The sequence below is a fragment of the Sorex fumeus genome, unplaced genomic scaffold, assembly GCF_029834395.1.
Source record: "Sorex fumeus unplaced genomic scaffold, SorFum_2.1 ptg000014l, whole genome shotgun sequence".
Classification (NCBI taxonomy): Eukaryota; Metazoa; Chordata; class Mammalia; order Eulipotyphla; family Soricidae; genus Sorex; species Sorex fumeus.
Genome location: NW_026606071.1, coordinates 28,108,999 through 28,133,535, shown reverse-complemented (window position 1 = coordinate 28,133,535; position 24,537 = coordinate 28,108,999). Strand labels below are relative to the sequence as shown.

The following is a 24,537-nucleotide window of genomic DNA, read 5'->3' as shown; positions in this document are numbered from 1 at the left end:
AGACAGGCTTGTAAGAAGCTACAATAGAGTATCCTTTGCAAGGAGAGCTGTACAGAAGTGAAGGGGCCCAACTGAGCAAAAGTAGCTGATCCACAGCACAATTGTAACAGAAGCTCTTCCCATCCACAGGTTAACTCCATGTCTGAGATATCCCTTTTGAGAGGTCTCAGATTAAAACAAAGATTCAGGATGCTGGATTCCCCCCAAATACCATTCATCTATTCCTCTTCAAAGCCATTTTAGGGGCTGAAGCGATAGCACAGTGGGTAGGGCATTTGCCTTGCATGCGGCCAACCTGGGTTCGATTCCCAGCATCCCATATGGTCCCCTGAGCACTGCTAGGAGTAATTCCTGAGTGCAGAGCCAGAAGTAACACCTGAGCATCGCCGGATATGACCCAAAAATCCAAAAAAAAAAAAGCCATTGTAAAGAAAATGAAAATAGAAGTCTCAGCCTGAGAAACACTAATCACTTATCTGATAAAAAACTTGTGTTGGCTCAATGCCTCTTTTGCAAACCACAGCACCCAAATGGAGAGAGAGAACAAAAGGGAATGCCCTACCACAGGGGTGGGGTGGGATGGGGGGGGGGTGGGAGGTGGGAAGGATGCTGGGAGCATTGGAGGTGGGGAATGGGCACTGGTGGAAGGATGGGTACTCGATCATTGTATAACTGAAACCCAAGCACAAAAATTTGTAAGTCTACAACTGTACCTCATGGTGTTTTGCTAATAAAAATTAAGACAAAACAAAACAAAACAAAAGAACTTGTGTTGGTTCTTTATCAGATAAGTGATAACACTCAAATGACACTCAAATTCAGCATGAAATAGATTATTGTGTTTGGATATAGCTTGCAAATAGCATATGAAGAGATATTCATGGGCCACAGAGAGTAACTGCCTTATATGCACCTGACCCTGGTTTGATCCCTGGCACCATATATGGTTCCCTGAGCACAAAGCCAGAAGTGAGCCCTGAGAACAACTAGGTATGCATCCCCTAAAAACAGAAAATTAAAAGGAAAGCACAGCCAAAAAGATATTTGGCAGTGTCATTACAACTTCAAAGAGCTACCATTAAAAATATATTAGGAGGGATAAAATTAAAGAACATTTCAAGAGTCAGGGAGGATGCAGAGGAAGTGGAATTCTCTGATGTGTAAAATGGTACAACTGTTTTGGTAAACAGTTTACTAGTTCCTAAAAGTTAAACAGTTACTTAATATACAACCTGGTCATTTTATATTTGAGACTTTACCAAGAGAAATGGAAGTATATTTAAACAATGACTTGTCCATGTTATAAGTACCATGTTCCATAATGAACAATAACCAAAAATAATCTAAACTTCATCAAGAGGTGAACAGAGAGCAAATTGTGACATCTTTAGAATGGAATTCAACTTAACAATTAACTATTAGTGCATGCTACATGGATACATCTCAGATAGCTAAACTAAGTGGGTAAGAAAAGGCAGAACACATACTATATTATTCTGGCTATCTACGATTTTATAAAATACAGTAACTTGGGCTGGAGTGATAGCACAGCAGGTAGGGCATTTGCCTTGCATGCAGTCGACCTGGCCCAGCCCTCTCAGAGAGCCCAGCAAGCTACTTAGAGTATTGTGCCCGCATAGGAAAGCCTGGCAATCTACCCATGATGTATTTGATATGCAAAATTCAGTAACAAGTCTCACAATGGAGACGTTACTGGTGCCCACTTGAGCAAATCGATGAACAACGGAAGGACAGTGCTACAATAACTTGCATCTGTAATGATCACCTTCAGCTTCTCTTTATTTAGCTCACTACACTGCTTCCTTGAAAAATCAACTCAGGTATAATCTGCCAAGAAATTGCCTTGAGTGCCACACTTGCCCTGTCAGGTTATGAATTCTCATAGTTTTCTGAGTATCACACAGTACAACATGAAGGTGTACTAAATCATCAGTTACTTTGTCATCATTTTACTGCTCTGTAAAATAACCACACCTTTTGTATTTGCATTCCTAAAGCTCAGAACACAAAAGCTGCTTTATAAGCATTCACTTAAAACATGTTAGAACAGAAAATGGATGAATGGATAAACAAATGAACCGGCAAGTAAATCTAAGACTACAATTTGAAGGTATTTTAGATCTCATTCTCTATATATCCTGGCAAGACCAAACTTGTATAGAAACAAAATTACAGAATCATACATATTAAAGTATGCAGGCAAATAAGACGTTTATTTTGCACCATGCACATCTTCATTCATAGCAAGCAAAACAAGATTTGGAGTATGGAGGTTAAATTAGGAATCTGTAGTAGAGCATAGTTGTCAATCATGTGACTGAGTAGCCAGGGAACAGTCCTGGGCCACAAATTGCCAGCCTGAGGGCAGGCATGAGGTAAAATTGCCTGCACAGAGGAAGGGGAATAACGAGTAGTTAAACATACTGGTGTACTGGAGCTACCCTACAGCTCTGAGGTCACGAGCTACTGGTTACAGACCCAGGAAAAAAAGATTACACTTTCTAAGCCTAGGTCTTCTAAAATTTTAAGACAGGATATTAATACCAGTGATCACTCACAAAACTGCTTCAAGGGCCAAAGGAAATGCATCAAGTAAGTTCATGGTACCAGCAAAGACCCCATAAACTAATTGGGCATTCACAGTGAACCAATCTCCCCTTATTAGGCCAGAGACATAGTACAGCAGATAGGGTGCTTGCCTTGCAGGCACCAAACTCTGGCTCAAATATCCCCTGAACACCACCAAGAGTGAACATGAGCTCAAAGACAAGAATGACCCCTAAGCACAGCCATGTGTGGCCTCAAAACAAAATAAAACCAACAAAACCCAAATAATATCCCCTTCTTGAACTTTTTGTGGCCCCACCAACAACCACTCTAGGTTTATGAGCCTTAACAACCTGATAGTAGATAGAAAATGTCTTGCTACCCTCAGCATTCCTCTGCCTGTCCCTTGACTTGGTGGTACAGGAGCTCTAAGAAGTTTCCCTGATGAAAGGATGTGAAATGGGATGACTCTGTCAGAAGAAAATAAGTTAAAATTTTAAACTTTTGAAACATGGTGCTGACAAGTTATTCTCATCCAAAGTGTGTTTAAACTTCTGGTTGAGAGAAAATTTAGAATATCTCTAAGAAATAATTCCTGAAAATAAGAATAACTCTAATTTGAGGGCCAAACAAAGTAATGAATGTCTCTTTTCTACAAGGACTACAGGTAAATTGACTGCCTATAGATAGAGATTATATTAGGTTAGAGTGAATGAGCATTATTTTCTTCTTTTTTCTTATTAAAAAGTAGCCCTTCAAAAGGGCCTACGGGGGTATGGTGCCACCAACAGGTCAACGTGTACCTGTGGGGCAATTGCATCAGCAGCCTGATGGTGCCTTTAGGCTTGCTGATATCCCAAAATTGCTGCTGTGTCTTTGGCCAGATCTCAACAACTTGGGACCAAGTTTTCCAAGAAATTAAATGGCCAAAACTTAGGTATGTGGGGGTCCCACCCACAAACCACCTCTGGCTCAGCTATACAAGCTCATTTATTTGGCCTTATTTCAGAGACCCATAGATAAATCTTGAACGAGATTAAAAGCTACAGTTAATCTTGGACCCGCACATCACTGAACAGACTGGGGTAAATGGGAGGGGGGTGGGTTGGCCTGGTGGCCCACCCAAGCAGAGCCCCCAGCAGCCACTTGCTTCCATAAATCAAAATCACCGCCATTACACCTGGCCTGACTCCACCATCTCAGGACGGACCTCACCAAGATATAGCATTGCACTACACTGTCCTCCCGTTGTTCATGGATTTGCTTGAGCGGGCCCAGTAACGCCTCCATTGTGAGACTTTATTGTTACTGTGTTTGGCATCTCGAATACGTCACGGGTAGCTTGCCAGGCTTTACCGTGCAGGCGAGATACTCTCGGTAGCTTGCCGGGCTCTTCGAGAGGGGCGGAGGAATTGAACTCGGGTCGGCCATGTTGGCTGCATGCAAGGCAAACGCCCTACCCTCTGTGCTATTGCTCCAGCCCACCAAGATATAAACTGCTGAAAATTCTGGTATGCGGGTTTTGTGACAGAAATCTCTAGGCTCTCTCAGAGTTGGGATGAGCTACCTCTCCCACTTCCCAATAAACATGGAAGCACTGGCAGTCAGCCCCACAAACCAACTCCAGTGCCACCCTGTAAACTCTACTACCAGCCTTGCTTCAAAGACCCCTAAATAATCTTGAAAGAGATCAAAAGCAGTATTTAAACTCGGACCCATGCATGGCTGAACAGATGGAAGTAAATTGGAGGGGGTGGGTTGGCTTGTGCCCACCAAGCAGAGTCCCTGGCAGCCACTTGCTTCCGCAATTCAAAATCGCTGCCATACCCCCAGCCAGACTCCATCTTCTCAGGATGGACCTCACCAAGATATAATCTGCTAAAAATTTTATAATGTGGATCTTAGTGCTCCAACAGCCCTGGTCCAAAGACACAAGAGGCAAGTCCTGTAAGACACCACAGTGTGGAGATCTCTCTGGGCCCCATACCAAGCCAATTTAACTGGGGCACCCCAGATGGAGCAGGTGCAGTCTCCCCACCTATCCAGATGTAATCCCCATGACCAAGAGCTTCTACAAGCAAGGTCTAGGTATGTGGGTTCCAGGACTAAATCTCCGGGTCGCATGGCAGCAGAGGACTTGGGCTGTGCCTCCATGGGTCCCCACCCACCCAGAAAACTGGCTGTCATGCCCATAATTTGCCTCCAAGCACCATTTTAGCACACCAACAGCCCTGGCCCAGAGACACAGCAGTGACTCCCGAAGACACCACAGCACCGGAGTTCTCTCCAGGCCCCATACTGAACCAATATCACTGGGGAACCCCAGATGGAGCAGGTGCAATCTCCCCACTACTCCAGATGGAATCCACATGACCAAGAGCTTCTACAAGCAAGGTCCAGGTATGAAGGTTCAGGACTAAATCTCCAGGCCGCATGGTGGCGGAGGACCCGGGCTGTCCCTCCCTGAGTTCCCGCCCACCCAGAAGACTGGCTGTCTTGCCCACAATTTGCCTCTGGGCACCATCTTAGCACACCAACAGCCCTGGCTCAGAGACTCCAAAATGCATTAGTACCATACAGAGACGTCTCTGGAATCCAACCATTTACAATCTAGAAATTTACATTTACAACTGTGGCCACACAAGCTCTTGTGATATTCAAAATGAACAATGGTAAATAAATTATCTAGCATCTGCCCCTGGCAGGTAGTCTTGAATGGGGGTGGGAAAATTTGAGCAAAACATAATTCCTAAAATTAGAGAGAGTATTGGGGAAATTTCTGTCATAGAGGCAGGGTGAGGACTGGGATGTGTATGTGTGAGGAGGTGGATACTTGGGACATCAGTGGTGGAAAATGTTCACTGATGGAGGGGTAGGAGTTCCATCATTTATGGCTGAATCTCAAATAGACTACAATAAAAAAGTAATGTGGAGTTCATGCCCATTTCAATCAGCTTAATGAATGGCTGAACAAATAGCAGTACTCCTACATTATTTAAAAAGAAAAAAAAGGGCCTACAATGCATTAGATTATAATTCACAAAATTTCAGATTCTCCCAGTAGCCATTTATTACATGCTTCTAATATTCAATCTCCCTCTCTCCTCACTCTATCTCACCACCCTCCCTCTCCACTAGTTCTCAAACTAATCAATAAGAGAATAACATGTGAATAAGATTCACTGCCACCAAAATGCCAGTGACATCTGTCACCAAAAAGGGCCCTCTACCCATTCCTTCTACCCCCTCTCCTCTTTTCCTTAAGTAATCACCATGGTTTTCAATGAAGTTAGCAGATATTTTTATTAATTTTTTTGCCAGTTAATTTTCTTTAGCTATTTATATTTCACATATATGGAGGAAATCATCTGGTATTCTCTTCCTTACTTATTACTGAGCAAATCACCTCAAGTTCTCTCCATTTTTCTCCAAATGGAACAATTTTACTTTAATTATGGAAGAGTAATATTCCATGACATGTACACACCACAGCTTCTTTATCCCAACATCTGTGAGAGTGTACTGCTTTTGGCTTCATATTTTGGCTACTGTGAATAGTGCTGCCATGAGCAGAGAACTGCAAATACCCTTCAAATTTGTGACCTCAAATCTTCTAACTAAATAGCATTTCTATTTTTATTTTTTAAAAAAATCTCCCAATGTGGGGCTGGAGTGATAGTATAGCGGGTAGGGCGTTTGCCTTGCACACGGCTGACCCAGGTTTGATTCCCAGCATGCCATATGGTCCTCTGAGCACCGCCAGAAGTAATTCCTGAGTACAAAGCCAGGAGTAACCCCTTTGCATTGCTGGGTGTGATCCAAAAAAGCCAAAAGGAAAAAAAAAACCTTCAAATTTCTTTTGCCTCGTTGCCTCCAAGAAAGCAAGATGGGTCACCCGCAACTCTACTGGAGTCATCCGAGAAAAGATGGCCAGGGATCGAGCTCTTCTCACATTTGATGGAACTAGCGCAACCTGATCCAGAAATAAGGCATCAATATATGCTCCAGAGTTTCTCCCACAAAGGACATCAGCTTTACCAAGTGAAGTTCACTTCGTCCACTTCACCAAGTGGACGAAGTGAACTTCTGAAATTGGTCATCAGGGACGTTTACCTGACTATAGGAACAATGCTAGCTCTTTGTACATAAAATAAAGTGACTTCAATTTAAAAAAAAATCCACAAGTTATTTCCCATCATCTAACCTGATTTAAATTTTTACAAACAGTGTACCGAGGTTCCACATCCTCATCGACACTAATTTTCAATCTTTTGGAACAGAGGTTTGAGTTTATAGAAATTGTTTTCCAAACATACAGTTTCTATCCCAATCTCCTGAATCAAAATCCCTGACGGTGAAGTCTGAGTATCAGCATTCAAAATAAACTCTCAACATATCTCACTGCAACGTGTGGCCACAAATATGGCCCTTCAACCTCTCATACTCTATCCTACTGATGTACCAAAAGTAGCACACTTTCGTTTGTGTTTAACATACATGTCTGCAAAGTTTTATACAAGGACTTAATGGCCTCCAGGATAAAATACAACAATCATCACATGCTTTCCTCCTATGGTGGTGAGAAGATGCATCATGGTGGGATTGGTGTTTGAATATTAAATTGTAATGAATTACTGTGAACAACTTTATAAATATAAAATAATATATAATACAAAGGCCCTCCCGTTGATCATCGATATGCTCAAGCGGGCCCAGTAACATCTCCATTGGAGACTTTGTTGTTACTGTGTCTGGCATATCGAATACTCTCAGTAGCTTGCCGGGCTCTCCGAGAGGGGCGGAGGAATCAAACTCGGGTCGGCCATGTTGGCTGCGTGCAAGGCAAACGCCCTACCTGCTGTGCTATCGCTCCAGCCCATAAATATAAATTTTTTAAAAATGTTCCATTGCACCATAATTATTGCTCTAGAACTAGGAGACTCTCCTGAAAGGTTTTATAGAATTTCATGAATTTCAGGTACCAATTATCAAGGCCAAAGGATAAGTCTGAGAATTTGACTCTCAATTCCCAGGTAGGCTCTAAGAGCATCCCTAAACCTGAACTTATGAGCTCAGTCCAGACTAAAGACAATGGCAAAGGAACGAGCCTCTTCCTGCAGCCACAAAGCTGGATCTTCTATCTCCAATCTTCACCAGTCACTACTGACCAGTAACACTGCCAGTTCCTCACAACTTTACATGGCAGTTGCAGGAAAATCCTACTGAATTTTCTGAGGCTTTCTTCTTATCTGTAAGTCACACTCCTTAATTCGTATTGTCCTCAAGCAGTAGACATTCTTGTCTCATTTTAGAAACTAAAATCTATTTTCATTCTGACTCAGCTATACACTGAACTCTTGCCTTCTGTGGCAAATGGAGAAGAAAAAGGAAGTACAAATAACGTGGCTACCAGACTAGTTGAAAAATTTTGAAGTTTCCTTGTTCAAATGATTGAAAAGCACCCGCTGCGAGGCAATTCTGAAGCTTACAAGAGGACCTGTATGAGCCAGAGTGTCTCTCAGTTGGTTACTTTCTCCTATCAGGAACTGCTAGAGATCCCACAAAACACCTTGAACTGGGACAATATTTCACAGGTGTAGGTAATCAATCATCTCATTTCATAGGCAAATTGTGTCTGGTTGGGTGGGGATGGAAACAAATGTAATCCATGTGATTAATGACTCCTGGTTGGAGGAAGACCTCCTCCTAGTAACACTTTCCATCTCCTCTGTCATTATGCATATGGAGCATCTACAGAAATGAAGGCATAGAGAAGTGGAACAAAGCAGCGGCAGGACATATGTTCAACAATAAAAAGGGAAACCTCTTTTTCATGTTGCTTGTAAAGACCTAGACTAACACTACTGATCAAGAGAGCCCTTCTCAAAGTGAAAGGGAAAAACAGTTAAATTGTTTGTACGTTTATTTTTTACCAACTTTCTGTACTCACAGTCTTTAATCTCCCAAGGAAATCCCAGCACACCTGTGTTTCACATAATAGCACTTCTCACCCAGCAGGTACATTTAGAGCAAGGAATCTGTCAGTACACTAATAACAGTCCTGACAAGGAAGGAGGAAATGCTGCCAGCACCATAGGAAATACTATCTCCGGGAAATTAAAAGTGTCCCATCGTGGGCATGGTGTATGTCTGTTTATGCTCTTGTTTCCTCCACTGGCAATAGCTCCTGTCAATCCATGAATTTTGTAGTGTGAACAGAATAGAAAATTGTTTCAGTACTACTGAGTCCCAGCTGGATGTTAAACCAACAGCATTGTGATATTAAACTCAAGCTTAGATAACTCTTACTTTACACTTCTTTGAGCTGAAAAGGAAATAGCTGACTTTCTCCAAAAGATGTGATACTTTAAGTAAAAAGAAAATGTAAAAGGCATTTCCTGGTGTGCGTACTTGTGCTATTCCTTTGTCCAAGGAGGAGGGAGAACTTTCTAGAAAAATAAAAAGAAGAATATGGAGTTATTTGATTTATCTTCTACTGAGTCAGTGACCCAGCTCCCTGTAAAGGTCAATGAGATATGTAAGAGGAAATGGAAAAGATCTGATTGCAAGGGAATCAGAACCAATGGACACATCTCAGAAACATAAGTATATTGTCTATGTGATAAGAGACATGTGTATCACTTATTAAATTCGTATTATGTAACCAAGACCACTCACTACCTACCAATCTGTTGTTCCTTGCTTTCATTATAGCAGCTCAGCAAAAGACTTGATTCACAGTCTCCTCTGCATCTAGAGGTAGCCACAGAACTGAGATCTCACTTCTGGAGTTTGTGTGGAAATTGGATTCTGCTTCCTGATCTGAGGCTGAAGCAATTTTTGGATGTGGTGGGGTTTTTTTTGTTTTTGTTTTTTTTGCTTTTTGGGTCACACCTGGCGATACACAGGGGTTACTCCTGGCTCTGCACTCAGGAATAACTCCTGGCAGTGCTCAGGGAACCATAGGGATGCTGGGAATCGAGCCTGGGTCGGCCTCATGCAAGGCAAACACCCTACCCTCTGTGCTATCGCTCCAGCTCCCAGATGTGTGTTTCTGTGCCCTGACAGTCTTTTAAACTGGTATGCCTATGACCATAGAGGTCTTGCAGATGAAGGTAACATTTGGAGAGAAGAACAAAAACCTAGAAGAGATTCTTGATCATGATTGGCCAATGGAGTAAAACTAACCTTAGATAAGAAAATAACAAACTTTATTTATCTATTTTGGCAGTGGTTGGGGCCTTACCGGGTGATGCTCAAGAGACCATTTGGGGTGCTGTAGATAGAACCTGGGTCAGCCATGTGTAAGACAAACACTCTACTTGTTGTACTATGGCTCTGGCCCCTCTATCAATTTTTGAGCCTTTTGGTACTGTCAGCTCTTTTTAATTCACATTAATATACATTATAATACTATAAAATTCACATTTGAGGATGAAACACAAAATCATCAAATGAATTTTTCCAACTTTATGTAAAGTAAAGTAAAGTAAAGTAAAGGCCCTCCCGTTGATCATCGATTTGCTCGAGCGGGCCCAGTAACGTCTCCATTGGAGACTTTGTTGTTACTGTGTCTGGCATATCGAATATGCCCCCCCCCCCAACTTTATGTAAACTTCATATATCCAGAGGTAGTCTGTCTTAAAGGCAGTAATTTAATAATCATTTCAGAGAGTTTACCTGAAATATATTTATCAATCAAGTGAAGAAACGTTACAAATTTTTTTTTTTGCAAAAACTATGTTCCAGAGGGTCAGAGAGAGTACAGAAATGAAGGCACTTGTCTTACATGAGGCTGGTACAAATCAAATCACTGACACACCACATTTAGTCCCCTGGACATAGAACCAGGAATAACCCCTGAACACTGTTAGGTGTGGCCCAACACCCCTCCAATAATATTGCAACTTTACCAAAAGTTGAAGGGTCCTTGAGAAATCAACATCAACAAACTTATTAATTATAACTATGCTCTGGTCCCATCACAGATCACAGATCACAGATCATCCTGTTATTCGTCGATTGCCTCGAGCAGGCCCCAGTAACGTCTCCTTCATCCTCGCCCTGAGATTATAGTCAAGGCTCTTTAGGAGAATGAGACCCATCATTGTTACTGGTATTTGGCATATTGGGTACGCCACGGGGAATTTGTCAGACTCTGCCCTGTGGGCAGGCTACATTCGGTAGCCTGCCAGTTTGTCAAAGTAGGAATGAGATGTCATAATAAGATGTCATTCGCGGCCGCGCGGTTCCGGGAGCTGGTTTTTATAGTCTCAAAGTCTTGGCCGCTGATGGGATTACACGGTGCCAGGGGGCCAGTTGGTGGGTGTGACCCCTGCCTACTGGAATTTGGAGGATCTGGGTGGAGAATGCTCAACTCCAATCCGAGTAGGCTTGGAGATCTCGGCCCCGGAACCCACGTGGCTTTGTCCCTCTGCCGGTACCTTCAGGTGTGTGGAGAGTGGTCTCAGCATGGTGGTGGCTGGTCCTGGAGGTCTTCGGCTGCCGGGGCTCTGGCCAGGGCGGGGAGGAAAGCTCAACCCGCTCCCCTCCAAGGGGCCCCAGCGAGGAATAGCCAGGCGCGGGGGCAGGAGACTGCCTCTGGTCCCATAGAAATGGATAAAAATGTATCTTTTAATAATTTTTATTATGATTTAAAACATGCTAATAATAGTGTTAACATTTGCAGTATTAATAAACAAAATTATTAGATCCCACCACTACCAAAGGGGCTGGAGAGATAATATAGAAGTTAAGGCACTTGCCTTGTTTACAGTCAACCCAGTTTGATCTCTGATACTACATGTAGTCCCACAAGGAGAGATCCCTGAGCAGAGAGCCATGAGTCAACCCCTAAGCACAGATGGATATACACCAAAAACAAAGAATATTTTTAAATGAAGGAAGAAAGGAAGTAATAAGCATCAATTGCACAAAATAGTATCAAGCATTGAAGAGCAGCCTATGACCATAACACCCTGAATGAACCCGATCTTGTCTGAAGAGCAAATGAAGGTGAAAGAAACTATTAGGACATAAGCAAGTATAACAGCAACATAGAGTAATCTGATATACTGGGAAAATTAACTAGAAGAATGCCTTATGATCCAACAATCCACTTCAGGGTACATACTCTTCAATACTCACACCCATATCCATTTAAAAACATGTACTTGGTATTCTTTTTTTTTTTTTTGGACTAATACCCATTGGACTATTGCTTTTTATTTTTCTCTTTATTGTGAGGAATATTTTTTAAAATTTTTATTAGTGAAACACCATGAGGTACAGTTGTATACTTACAAATTTTTGTGCTTGGGTTTCAGTTATACAATGATCGAGTACCCATCCCTCCACCAGTGCCTATTCTCCACCACCACTGATCCCAGTATTGGTATTCTTGGCTTTAGCTTTTATTTGAAAATTACTAAAAGGCTGGAGACATAGTACAGTGGGTGGGGAGGGCACGGGCATTGCATGCTGCTGACTGGGATTGAACCCCAGCACCCCGTAAGGGAGCCAGAGCCCTGCCAGGAGTAAGTCCTGAGCATCGCTGGATGTGATCCAAAAATAAAACAATAAGTATATAAAAGAAAAGAGCAAGAGATATTTTTTATTCTCATTACTTGGGAGAAGGTGGTGCTGGCAAGAATCACGCATGCCATTAAGCAAACTACACTGTATCACTGTATCACAGTCATCCCTTTGTTAGTAGATTTACTACAGCTGGCACCAGCAACGTCTCTATTTCTCCCAGCCCTGCGGTTTTAGCAGCCTCTTCTTACTGTCTTTTCCAACAACTGGAGTCCCTTTCAGGGTCAGGGGAAAGAGACCTGTTGTCATTACTGGTTTTTGGCTTATCAAATACACCATGGGTAGCTTGCCAGTCTCTGCCTCTGCAGGCGGGATACTCCCGGTAGCTTGCTGGGCTCTCTGAGAGGCATATATTTATATATTTCTCTCTATGATCTAAGCGAAGTACACAGTGAACAAAATAGCACCCCACCCCACTGCCACTTCCTCCTCCTCTTCAAAAAAAAAATCAGCTTTCTTTCCAAAATGTCCATAGTACTGAAATTGAGACTCCCTACACTATGACTACAGTATCCATTTACCACTTTCAATGTTGAGAAACTGTCCTTCAAACTAAACTTCCCTCTCTCCAAATTCTCTTCCCATCTTCCTTTCCCATCTTTCCATTCCGCCTGCCAGTCATAGGAGACACAGCAGATGTCTCCCTCTGAATCTACTCAAATATCAAAAAGGGGCCGAGTGTGATAAAGATTAAGCCTTCGAAATTCAAAGAAAGAGTTGATACCTTGCCTTTCCTACAAACTTCAGAGTTTAGGAAAGGAGTAACCTAAAGTTCAAGGACAGGTACAGTTATTAAAAGCACAGATAGACCCACAAGGAATAGTGGAGGGAATGTGGACGGTGGTCGAGAAAGGACAAACTTAGTCCCAACTTGGACCGTGGGGCCTAGGAAACCGTCTTCAATCCATGAAGGATTGTGGGTAAGGTCCTTTGAAAGAAGAGTGAAAAGAGCCAAGGGACTCTGATTTTTTTAATAGACCACCAAAATCTTAGCAACAGAATGGGTCTAATGTGTAGCAGGTGAGCTTTGTTTTCTATGGAAATGTATTTTCACATCATTGAGGATGTTTAAATAATGTTTACATTGACATGGAAAGTTATGGGTGTTCCACTCTATTGGCACATGTTTTCCATGTGTTTTCCCTGAAATTTCAGCAATTGCCATTTGGTGCCTTGTGCCTTGGGCACTCACATGACTGGAGTTCATTACCATAAATGATTTCCAAAGGACAAGCGTTCAGGTTTCTTTTCTTTCTATTTTTGTTTGTTTGGGGGCCACATCTCCCAGTGCTAGGGATCTCTCCAAGCAGTGATGGAGAACTAATTTAGGAGGATGAAACCGCATTGGCCACACTACCAGCTCTGGCCTTCTTTTCTTTTCTTTTTGCCACTTTCTTCTCTTTTTGTCGTGCTTTGTTTCTTTTTAAGAAATGACCAATCTGAAAAAAAAAACCACTGCCCTCTTCAATCTTATTTAAAAGTAGCAGAACTAGGGGCAAGTACAGCTCTCACAACAGCCTTTTTTTTAAACTCCAGATTTAAAAAAAAAAAGAAAACTAATTCATGAGTTACCTGTACTTGAATTTTTTTTTAAACTAAAACTTTCAAGGGGGAAGAGAGGTGAGACAATATTGGGCGCACTTGCACGTTATTCTAAGATAGAGTCCCCCCCTGCCGCAAGTCAAGAATTAAAATCATCTTTTCCAAGCCGTTAGAAATCATCCTCCTGTCTCTTTAACAAACTGAAAGTGAGAGGGGGCGGGGCCCAGAGCGGCGAGCGTTCTGATTGGTCCGTCTGGCAGGAAGTGGGCGGTGAAAGCGTTGCTTCTGTGTCGTCCAGGGGGTGAGAGGCCGGGGCGCTGGGCTGGGCTACCGGGGCGCTGGACCGGCGATTCCTTCAGTCGCAGGAGTGGGAGCGTGGGGTGCAAAACGGGTTCCCTTCATCGCGGTGGGTTCCGGGCCCTACCGGCCTTGGCGAGCGGTCTGCGGCGGGCCCGAGGTCCACTGAGACCGCGGAGACAGTCCAGCGAAGCGGGAGCTGGAAGGAAGGTGGTGTCGGGGCGGTGGCCCCTGCGCTCGCCACTCGGCCACGGCCCCCACGTCAATCCAACTTTTCTTTTCCCACTGTTCTGCAGGCTCGTTTCCGACGCCATGGCTCAAAGGGCCTTCCCGAATCCTTATCCCGATTTTAACAAATCCCTGGCCGAGAGCTACTTTGATACTGCCGGGAGGGTGAGTTTAGCATCTGTCCCCTGCATCCCTAACCACCAACCTGCGGCGTGCAGAAAGGAGGCTCGGTGCTTGGGGGGGATGGTGGGGAGGGGTGGTTGTTTTTTGCTGAAAAGGATGACCACTCTCTTTAAGAAACATGTCGAAGTTAAGGCTGGATACATGAGGTATATTGTCCTTACGTAAGATCCCTCTTAAAAAATGTACAGTCTGGCTTCTATCACCATGTATTTCCATAAAGAAGCCGTTGTTGTTATTACTGCTGTTCGTTGTCATGGTGAGAATTTCTGTCATTGCATAATGAGCAGATAATGCCTTTTACCTTGAAGTTGGCATTGGTGATGCATTTAGCTTTGCTTTTGAAAAAGGCAAGTTGTTTTCAAATGTGCCCAGTTACCCTATTTACGTTTGTACATGAGTCTGGGCAGGATAATGATGCAAATGAGCTAGAAAGGCCACCACTCAACTGATGGTGCTAAGTGAAATTTGGGACATCACCCTGACACTCTTTGTCATATGACCTCTCCCGCATAGACATCCCCCAACTGGGGATCAGGGGTTCTGACTGATAGCACCTCACAAGCCTCTGCAAAAGAAACTCTGGATATAAAATTCTAGAATCCCGTATTTTCTCTTGCCTCTTAGCATGAGGGGATTGTTATGAGGGCATACAGTCCTGTAAGAATGGCTAGTTAGGAATTCTCTACCTGTGAGCTAATTTGGAAATCATCTCTTTAAGTGCACACATACACATTCTTACATTTATTTTGTTTTATTTTATTTTTTACCAATTTATTTCTTTTTGACTCTCCAGTCTTGTGAAAGTTTTTCATGGCCTAGAAGTTTCATACCTGCCAAGTTAACTGTATGTCACTTCATTGGGTTTTTCCTTAGGACTCTTCTCATTATAGATGAACTTGGCTCAGAAACTCAGATAGAAATGATGAATGAGTTGGAGGAAGGCTACCAAAGTGTTGCTGGTGTTGGAGTTACTCTAATTCTTTTAAAACCATAACTGAGCAGCACAAACAAAGCTTATAATTATCTGAAAGTCTGACATACTTGCTTTTGGCCATTTGGACCAGTATTCTGTCTAGCTCCTCAGATTCTGACGCCAAAGTATTTGTCTCCTCCTATTAGAGGAAGACATGCCATGTCACGCTAACTTGGCATAGAGAAGACCTGAAGATGTATCATCCTAACAGCAGAAACCATTAAGGAGGAATAACTCACTTTTAGTTTATTTCTAAATTATATGTTTCAGCATATTTAACTCATATCTAAGGGTGGTATATCCCACCCAAATATTAATGTAACTTATTGCAAACCACATGATTTTTGGACAGCTCCCAGAAAGAAGCTAGCATATTGGAATTTTTTTTAAGTGCTAATTATTGCATAATCAGACCTCAGAGACCTGTTCTTAATTTATTACCTCGAAACTCTCAGTAAGGACTCGGCCAGTTTTTCTGGCACATGCTGTTACAGCTTCTTCAGGTTCTTGCTAGAGTTTGAATAATCTTTGTGGTTTGCCATAAGTAATCGATATTTTCAGGCAGGTCACCTTTATTAAATGCAGTGTATGCCAAATTGAAAGCATCTTTCCCTCCTGGGGCAGAGGTTCTTTCATTGGACTTGGTCTCTTCTTAAAGGCCAGGCAAGATGATAAATTACATATGATCTGTGAACTGATGATCTATTCTCACAGAATTATACTTTTCTCTCGAGTTGAGATGTATAGACCATTTGTAATAATATTGAAGTATATTTTACTCAATATCATTTCAAGACTGTGGAAGTCTTAACCTCTTGACAGAAATTGTTGAATGGAGTGTGTGCATTGAACAAGGGTTTCTTCAGTGTGAAGAAGGTAGTGATGCTTAGGAACAAATGATCCAAATAGAGTTTAGAGTCTCATTTGCCGTATCAGATATGCTATTCAGGACTAAAACTCAATCTCCTTTATTATTATCAGTAATAATTTTGGCACTGTCTTTTTTTAAGTGTTAAAATGTCCTTTTTATTTTTTAGAAGGTAAAGAGAATGCATTTCCCTTTCCTTTCCTTTAATGTTGTTGGAATGGTGGGCAATTTGCACATACCTGGTTGGTATGTGCTAGTAGGGGATCACATAACTAGTTGCAGTGTGTATGACCCCCAATGATCGTTGATGTGAGCACAACTATGAAGTATGACTAGAAAGTTCCTCATCAGGACAAGCATGCCAGCTAAACTGTGTGATTCCCAGTGAGCACTGTGGCAGAGACTTGTTTGTCCCAAGTCCTCACTAGAAATCTTATAGTTGCTCTTTGTAGTTTGCTCACACGCATGCCTACTGGAGGTCAGACACACTGCAATTGCAGTGTCACCCAGGTTCAGCTGCTATGCCTGGGCAGTCACGCACTCTGTCGTAGCATAGAGACTCCCAAACAGCAGGTTCCCCAGGATAAACGCGTGTGGGTAACACTGGGGATGGAACTCAGAGCGTCATACTGGCAAGGATGCCATTTTTGCCCTTAACCAACCCAGAGTTCTCATTGTGAAGTACATTGTCATCACCTTGTAAGATGTCCAAGCATTAACTTGAAATCTCACTGCTTTGGAATAGCAAATTCACAGCAGATTCCTGATATTAGTGAGGGATTTATTACAGTGATCTTTTAAGACAGTCGTTGATTCCAGTGCATAAGAACTTTACACATATCTAGGGGGAGCAGAGATGTGGCTCAGTGGTAGAGTCATGCCTTGTATGAGTGAAATGGTTCAGTTCAGTAATTGGCACTATAAGAAAAAAACAAACTAAAAAAAAAAAAACCCTGTTCACCTGTTCACGTGCTTTTTTGGAGAATTAAGCGTGTGGGCCTTATTGTTTGTCCAGTGTCTCTGGATCCCAATGACACCATCCCAGAACCGTAGTATACTTTCAATCCATAACCACATCAGTACTGATTGTAAACTCTTAGGCTTTCAGAATAATAGGAAATATTAGCATTTATATCCCTGAATGTGAAAAACTTGTAACAGGAGATCTCATTTGATCTTCAGAGTGCCTTTTGAAATTGGTGGGGTGGGCTATTAGTATCCTGGTTTTTCAGAGGAATTGAGGAAGATCATTCAGCTGATAGCAGATAAAGATGTAATAGGCTCATGCTTAAGGCTGCTGTGTATATTAAGTTTCTTTGCAGGGCACTGTGCTGGTTGTAGGCTTTTTAACACAACATTTAATATTCTTTTTACCAGTTGAGACTCCTGATGCCCAGGATTTATTATGTTTTTCATATACTACTTTTATAAGCAAAAAAGAAAAATAATTAGTTTTTTCCCTAACAGCAAAGAACAGTATTTCTTTAAGGAGTGTATATTGCTACTGCTTGAAGACTAATAATTCATGGGATTAAAAATAGCCAACATCTTATTATGTGCTTAGTTGATAGAATGAATTTTAGCATAATAAAAAATATTGATATAAATTATAAATGAACTCATATTTGGAAATATCTATGTGCCAGTTTATTTCTGCTGGCCTATTTTAGTATTTAATTGAAATTTGTATTAGGATATTGAAATTACAACAAAAATAATTGTTTAAGTTGGAAATCCAATGGTAGCACTTATAAGTTTTCTAATTTGTTGTTCTTACTGTTTAGGAAGAAAATAATTGTCCAAGTCTCCCAGATAGAAAAATGTAGCCTAAGTAGACATGTAGTATTCCTCATTTTAGATAGCCTATAGTCACAAAAGTTTGGTGGCCCTTATTTTTTAACATTTGTTTTCCCTTTAATGTTTACAGCTGACTCCAGAGTTTTCACATCGCTTGAATGATAAGATTCGAGGGCTTATTCAGCAAATGGAGAGAGGCTTAAAGTCAGCAGACCCTCGGGATGGCACTGTTTACACTGGCTGGGCAGGTATGAAGTGTCAGCTGAGTTGGCATAAGCATTACAGGAGCGAACCAAAGCTTGATCTCAGGAGAGCAGTCTAACTGAGTAGTATAACCTGAAGTGATTGCTGCTTTTATGAATTATTGTTTCTGGGAGACTACTGTGCTTTCAGGCTCACTTTAGAATCTTCTGACTTTTTAAGAGTGCTCTGAATTTAAGGCAGGGCTAGCTGATCCATAAAATTCCTACCTGACTCACATTTGGATGGCCACTATAGGTATGGGGAGAAAAAAATAGTAATGTTTGGGATTACAGACTAGATGAGAGTTAGCATCAAATCTGCTCCGGTAAAGTGAGTATCTCAGTAAAGCTACCGATTCACACTTTTTGATATCTTAGTGCACAAAGTAGTTGTTCATACCACACTGATTTTTGATAAGCATGCAATACCATTTGTCTGCAAAAAACAGTGTACTTAATTGTGTCATGGGGATCAGAAGTCACACATCAGACTTGGTTAATGCAAAATTATCATAAGTCTTCAATATTTTTTTAAAACTCAGTATCTGTAAAATGAAGTGTATAAGATGAAGTAAATACTTGTACACACACACATATACAATAAAACAAGGTATGTCTATAGGTGAGATATGGAAATGTCTACCCATGAAATCCTGTTCTCTGGCTCCTGTACATGATAGGATGGACTTGTATGCTTGTCAGCTGCCCATAGCCCAGTCTATTACTGTCATAAACATTAAAATGGCCCTTGAACGAAGAACAGTTCCCATCCCAGCTGTAGACAGTCAGTTTGGAGATGGAATTTCAGTGTGAAAAGAGTTGAAAGAGTCCCAAAACATAGTATGTGAAACAGAACTAAAGAGAATATACCCGTGGTAAGTACAACAGGTCCAAAGTGTCATTTCTTTTAAAGAATTCCCACATAAAAGGACTCATACCAGAGTCTGGGGGAAGGAGAGAATGTGATTTGTATGTTGTCATTGCTGATTAGTTTGAATTTATTCTTTGCTGGTCATTGAGAAGTTGGAGAAAGTTTGAGAAGAAATGGCCCACTGGTTTCAAAAAGATAGTGGATTGTGACTTTCCAGATCAGGACCCGAACCAGGGCTCACAGAATTCACCTTGATTACCTGCCGCACAGTCCACTCTTCTCTGCTCCAGTCACACCCCTGCCCTGCACTGCTGTCACTTTGAAACAATCACTCCCTCCCTGGAGTGGAGCTGTCATCCCGTGTGTATCATAATTTCTAATTGAATTACTCTGAAAGTACCAGGAGCTGTTGCTTATCTGTCTCTATGAGCCATAATATCCCCAATGGCTATGGGTGAGTATGATCACATTCACGGTTCTCTCTGGTACCTGCCGACCTGCTTTGTCAACAAGTATTCATCAGATACAGAGACTAAGAATGAAAGGATGCCAGAAGGGATAGGACAGCTACAAAGAGGTTAGATCACAAACACACAATAAAAATACTTGGGGCTTTGCTTCAAAGCAAGGGTTAGATACTTTTATGTGGATTAGATTCTATGTGTTACGTGTTATTTTTCAAAAACAAATTTTTTTAATAGGACTTCATTTTCTTATATTTGTTTATGGATTGGAGGAGGTAGGGGAGAGGGAAACATCCAATGGTGCTACTTGATTACAGTTAGCTTGGATGCTAAATTATCCTCCATTTTAGTGCTTCATTCACCATTAGAAGTTTGGGCTGATCCTTAATTCTGCATCATAGGTTTAGGATTTGAAATAGGATTAGGTTTGGGCAGCATAGAGCACCAGGTAATCATTTGCACTGGGATTTAGAGCAAACAGAGCTTTTATGTACTATATGCTAATCTTTCAAAAGTAGCTTTTTAGAAAATAGGAATTTGGTGTGTGTGTGTGTGTGTGTGTGTGTGTGTGTGTGTGTGTGTGTGTGTGTGTGTTGGGTAGCTGTGTCTTGTAAATGAGAGCAGAGGCAGCAGTCCTGAAGTATCATGGCCTCAGGATTTAGTCAGAATCCTGACGGCTTGAATTCTTTGTCATAACCCTTAGCCTCTGGCTTCTTCTCCTTGGTCAGAATAGCTACTGAAAATCCACCCATTATATCAGCTTTTAGGGCTATAGGAAGGAAGAAAAGCTGAGAAAAAAAATAGATTTCTTTCCTTTAAAATGGCTTCTTGGAAGGCCCCCTAACTTTGTATCAACTGGCATATAGTCACTTGGTGGTACCAGAGAGCCAAGTCAGATGGTAAATGTAAACTTAGCAGCAGTGTTTTTCCTGGCCTGTGTTTCGTTTATCTTTATTTTCTTCATTTTCGTAAACAACCATTTTCTCAAAATCTTCTATAGAAGGGTATATAATTTGTCATTTTAGTAAGCGAACCTAGAGCGCTCATGTATGTCATAAGTGCTTTCAAAAGACCAGGGTTCTTTTTTTTTTTTTTTTAATTTTTATTAGTGAAACACCATGAGGTACAGTTGTAGACTTACACATTTTTGTGCTTGGGTTTCAATTATACAATGATCAAATACCCATCCCTCCACCAGTGCCTATTCTCCACCACCAATGATCCCAGTATCCCTCCCACCCCCCACTCCCCACCCCCATCCCACTCTGCCTCTGTGGCAGGGCATTCCCCTTTGTTCTATCTCTTCTTTTGGGTGTTGTGGTTTGCAAAAGAGGCATTGAGTGGCAATCATGTTTGGTCTATGGTCTACTTTCAACATGCTTCTCCCATCCTGGGAGGATCCTACCAACACAAGCAAAGGATTCTTAATATGATATTGGTATGATGGCATATACAGGCTTAAGCAGAAACTTAAAAAGAAGCAAATCACTGCATTTTAAAATACTTCCACTTTCACTTTATGAACTATTTTACACCTAAAATTATTTTGGCTTTTATTTTAAAATGGAAGCAGAGGATAATATAGTAATGAAGGTGGTTAACTTAGGCTTTTAATGTTATTCAGACATAATTTTCATCACAGTCTACTTATACCTGTGGGGTTTTCTTAGTTTTATATAATATGTATATGTATTTGTATATGTATACATATAAATTTTATATATATATTTATATGTTGCACTGTAGCACTGTCCTCCTATTGTTCATCAGTTTGCTAAAGCAGGCAACAGTAACGTCTCCATTGTGGATTTGTTACTGTTTTTGGTATATTGAATTCCCCATGGGCCGCTTGCCAGGCTCTGCCGTGTGGACAGGATACTCTCGGTAACTTATCAGGCTCTCTGATAGGGACGGAGGAATTGAACCTGGGTCGGCCACGTGCACGGTAAACACCCTACCCACTGTGGCATATCTTATCTCCATATATATAAAATATATATAAAAAAGTAAAAAGTAAAGGCCCTCCCGTTGATCGTCGATTTGCTCGAGCGGGCCCAGTAATGTCTCCATTGGAGACTTTGTTGTTACTGTGTCTGGCATATCGAATACTCTCGGTAGCTTGCCGGGCTCTCCGAGAGGGGCGGAGGAATCGAACTCGGGTCGGCCATGTTGGCCGCTTGTAAGGCGAACGCCCTACCCGCTGTGCTATCGCTCCAGCCCAAAATATATATATATATATTTTTATATATTCCAAACTTTTACCCTTTTTTTGTAAATTCACAATAGCGTGATAAAATGACTTGGCCCTAAGAAAAAGCAGAAGATTTTCAAACCCTGCAGCTGTCTCATACAGGCAAATAATGCGATTACTACCGTAAATCCCTCTGAACTTCCTATGGTTAACTAGGATTGAGGTATTATGAATAATCAATTTGGGATGCACATATTACAAGTTAATAAATTCTCCCTGTACATTACTCTTCAAAAACAATAAATTGATAATTTAGGGCCTGGGAGAGAGCTTTTCATGCAGGAGCCCAAGATTCAATCTCTAGTCCTGCATGGTCCCCTATGCACTGCCAGGGGTGTGACTCACATGAGGTGGGCCCCAAGTACCACTGTGTGACCCACCTCCCCAAAATAAAATAATTGCAAATTAATCATAAAAGGTTGCTTTGCTCCCCTTCATTTACATTCCTAGGGAAATGAGTCTCATCAGTGTGTGGTTTTGTGATCATTAAAGGTTGAAAAAAGTTAAGAAATAATTTGTGAAATATTACTAGGATTGACATTTAAATGACAAAAGCACGCAGGCTAATAAGTAATATACTAGGCACCATTCAAGATGTTTTTGTTTTAAAAGTAAAAGTAAAGTAAAGGCCCTCCCGTTGATCATCGATTTGCTCGAGCGGGCCCAGTAACGTCTCCATTGGAGACTTTGTTGTTACTGTGTCTGGCATATCGAATACTCTCGGTAGCTTGCCGGGCTCTCCGAGAGGGGCGGAGGAATCGAACTCGGGTCGGCTATGTTGGCTGCGTGCAAGGCAGACGCCCTACCCGCTGTGCTATCGCTCCAGCCTGAGTATTAACCCAGAATTTATTAGGTCTCAAGTATCTCGCCCACACGGCAAAGCCTGGCAAGCTACCCGTGACGTATTCGATATGCCAAACACAGTAACAACAAGTCTCACGATGGAGATGTTACTGGGCCCGCTTGAGCAAATCGATGAACAACGGGAGGACCGTGACCGTCCCCTGACCCTGAAAGAGCCTCCAATCATTGGGAAAAGGCGATTAAGAAGAGGCTGCTGAAATCTCAGGGCTGGGAGGAATAGAGACATTACTGACACCCACTCGAGCAATTCAGCGACCAATGGGATGATAGTGAACAGCACCTTAACATGGATACCATTTGTGTCACCATTTCACAGATTGGAACACTGAAGCAAATGAGGCTGAGTACTTTTACATGTTCAAGATTATGCATTTGGAAGTACTATAGTTCAACCCAGCATGCCTAGCTATCGATTCTTGCTCTCTTGACAGAATAGGAAAGGGAGAAGGTAGAAAGGAATGATGGAAGAGCTGGGTAGAAGGGGAAGGAGGAGAGGAGGAAGACAATGGAGAAAGAAAGGGAAGGAAAATGAGAAAAGGGAGGGGTAATGGGGAAGAGAGAAGTGTGTATGTGTATGTATCTGTGTGTATGTGTGTGTGTGTTTACTCTCAACTTGTATGTTTACATTTTATACATAGAGAACATCTATACAACCTGTAAGATTAGTTTGAACAATGACAACATAGTGATACTAATGCTCTCCTATGTTTTAAAAGTCATTAATAACTGGTCAGATTTGAGAGTCCTAGAGGAAAACAAAAGAAGAATGAACCCTGGTAAAAAACATGAAGGGAATTTAGAAAGGAAGAGGGAAGACTTGTTAGTCATGTAAGAGTTATAGTGTTTTCCCATTCCTAATCCTGAATTAAAATATGCAACATAGTCCAGAATAGAATATTTCCTCACAGTTGTTTGTGTTTGAAGATCTAGAGTGAAATATCACCCATATATGAAATCAGCCGGTAGCTCTTGCAGCTGTTAACAAGGAACATTTGAGACGAACAGTGTCAATTCTTGTCACCAAAATTTGCCTTTATAAAATTGAGGACATTAAGGTGATGCATCGTGATAGTAATATGTGATGTATGCTAGCAATAAATATTGAATTTTTCTTTCATCAGCCTTAATCCATTCAGGTAAATAGAGATTTTGTGCTCCCAGCATGGAAAGCAGGGAAACATTTTGATTCTTTAAGTGCTCCATCAAGAAGTGTTCTATATGCTGTGCAGAGAGCAACAAATGGTGCAGAAAAATAGCAGACCTGGAGTTCCCCGAGCAGCAGGTGTGCTACCAACGTTACCTGGTGAACCTGGGGGATCTCAGGGGACTTGCCGGAGTCCATAGTACCACTTGCTGCTCTGGTTTTATTCCAGGTAGATTGTAGGTTCTATAGGGTAGAATGTTTTTTGTTTTAGTCTATCTATTGAGGATGTGGGGATTGTTTTGTTTTTGTTGTTTGGGCCACACTACTGTGCTCAGAGCTTACTCCTTGCTCTGTGCTCAAGGGCATCATAGCTAGCGGGACTTGGAGGACCAGTTGCAGAATTGAACCCTGTTAATACTATCTTCCCAGCCCCAGGGGAGATCTTTAACTGCCACTTAAAATAAAAAGGGGGAGGAACCCCAGTGTGGAATTTGTATTATAAAGGATTAAATGAGCAGATCAAGTGTTAGAAATAAGCATTTAGTAGAAAAGGTTGCTTCACTTGCAAATGCTAAAGGAGACAAGTAAACCCCAGGGATGCCTGCTCTCACTAGTGTCTTTGAGGAAGAAAGAGGGGAAGTGCCAGCCCTC

General features: G+C 41.7%; 1 protein-coding gene across 2 annotated transcripts in view; it reads left to right on the top strand.

The window, feature by feature from the left end:
* The first annotated feature begins 13,978 nt into the window (after positions 1-13,978).
* Positions 13,979-24,537, top strand: part of LANCL1 (LanC like glutathione S-transferase 1) — a 37,099-nt gene continuing 26,540 nt past the window's right edge. Inside the window, exons 1-3 of one of the 2 annotated variants that reach the window (XM_056111808.1) lie at positions 13,979-14,005; positions 14,298-14,394; positions 18,181-18,298. In XM_056111808.1, coding sequence (XP_055967783.1) covers positions 14,314-14,394; positions 18,181-18,298 — 199 coding nt within the window. In that variant the 5' untranslated portion in view covers positions 13,979-14,005; positions 14,298-14,313. Of the gene's footprint in view, positions 14,111-14,297; positions 14,395-18,180; positions 18,299-24,537 lie in introns of both variants that reach the window. The other variant, XM_056111807.1, reaches the window with a different exon arrangement.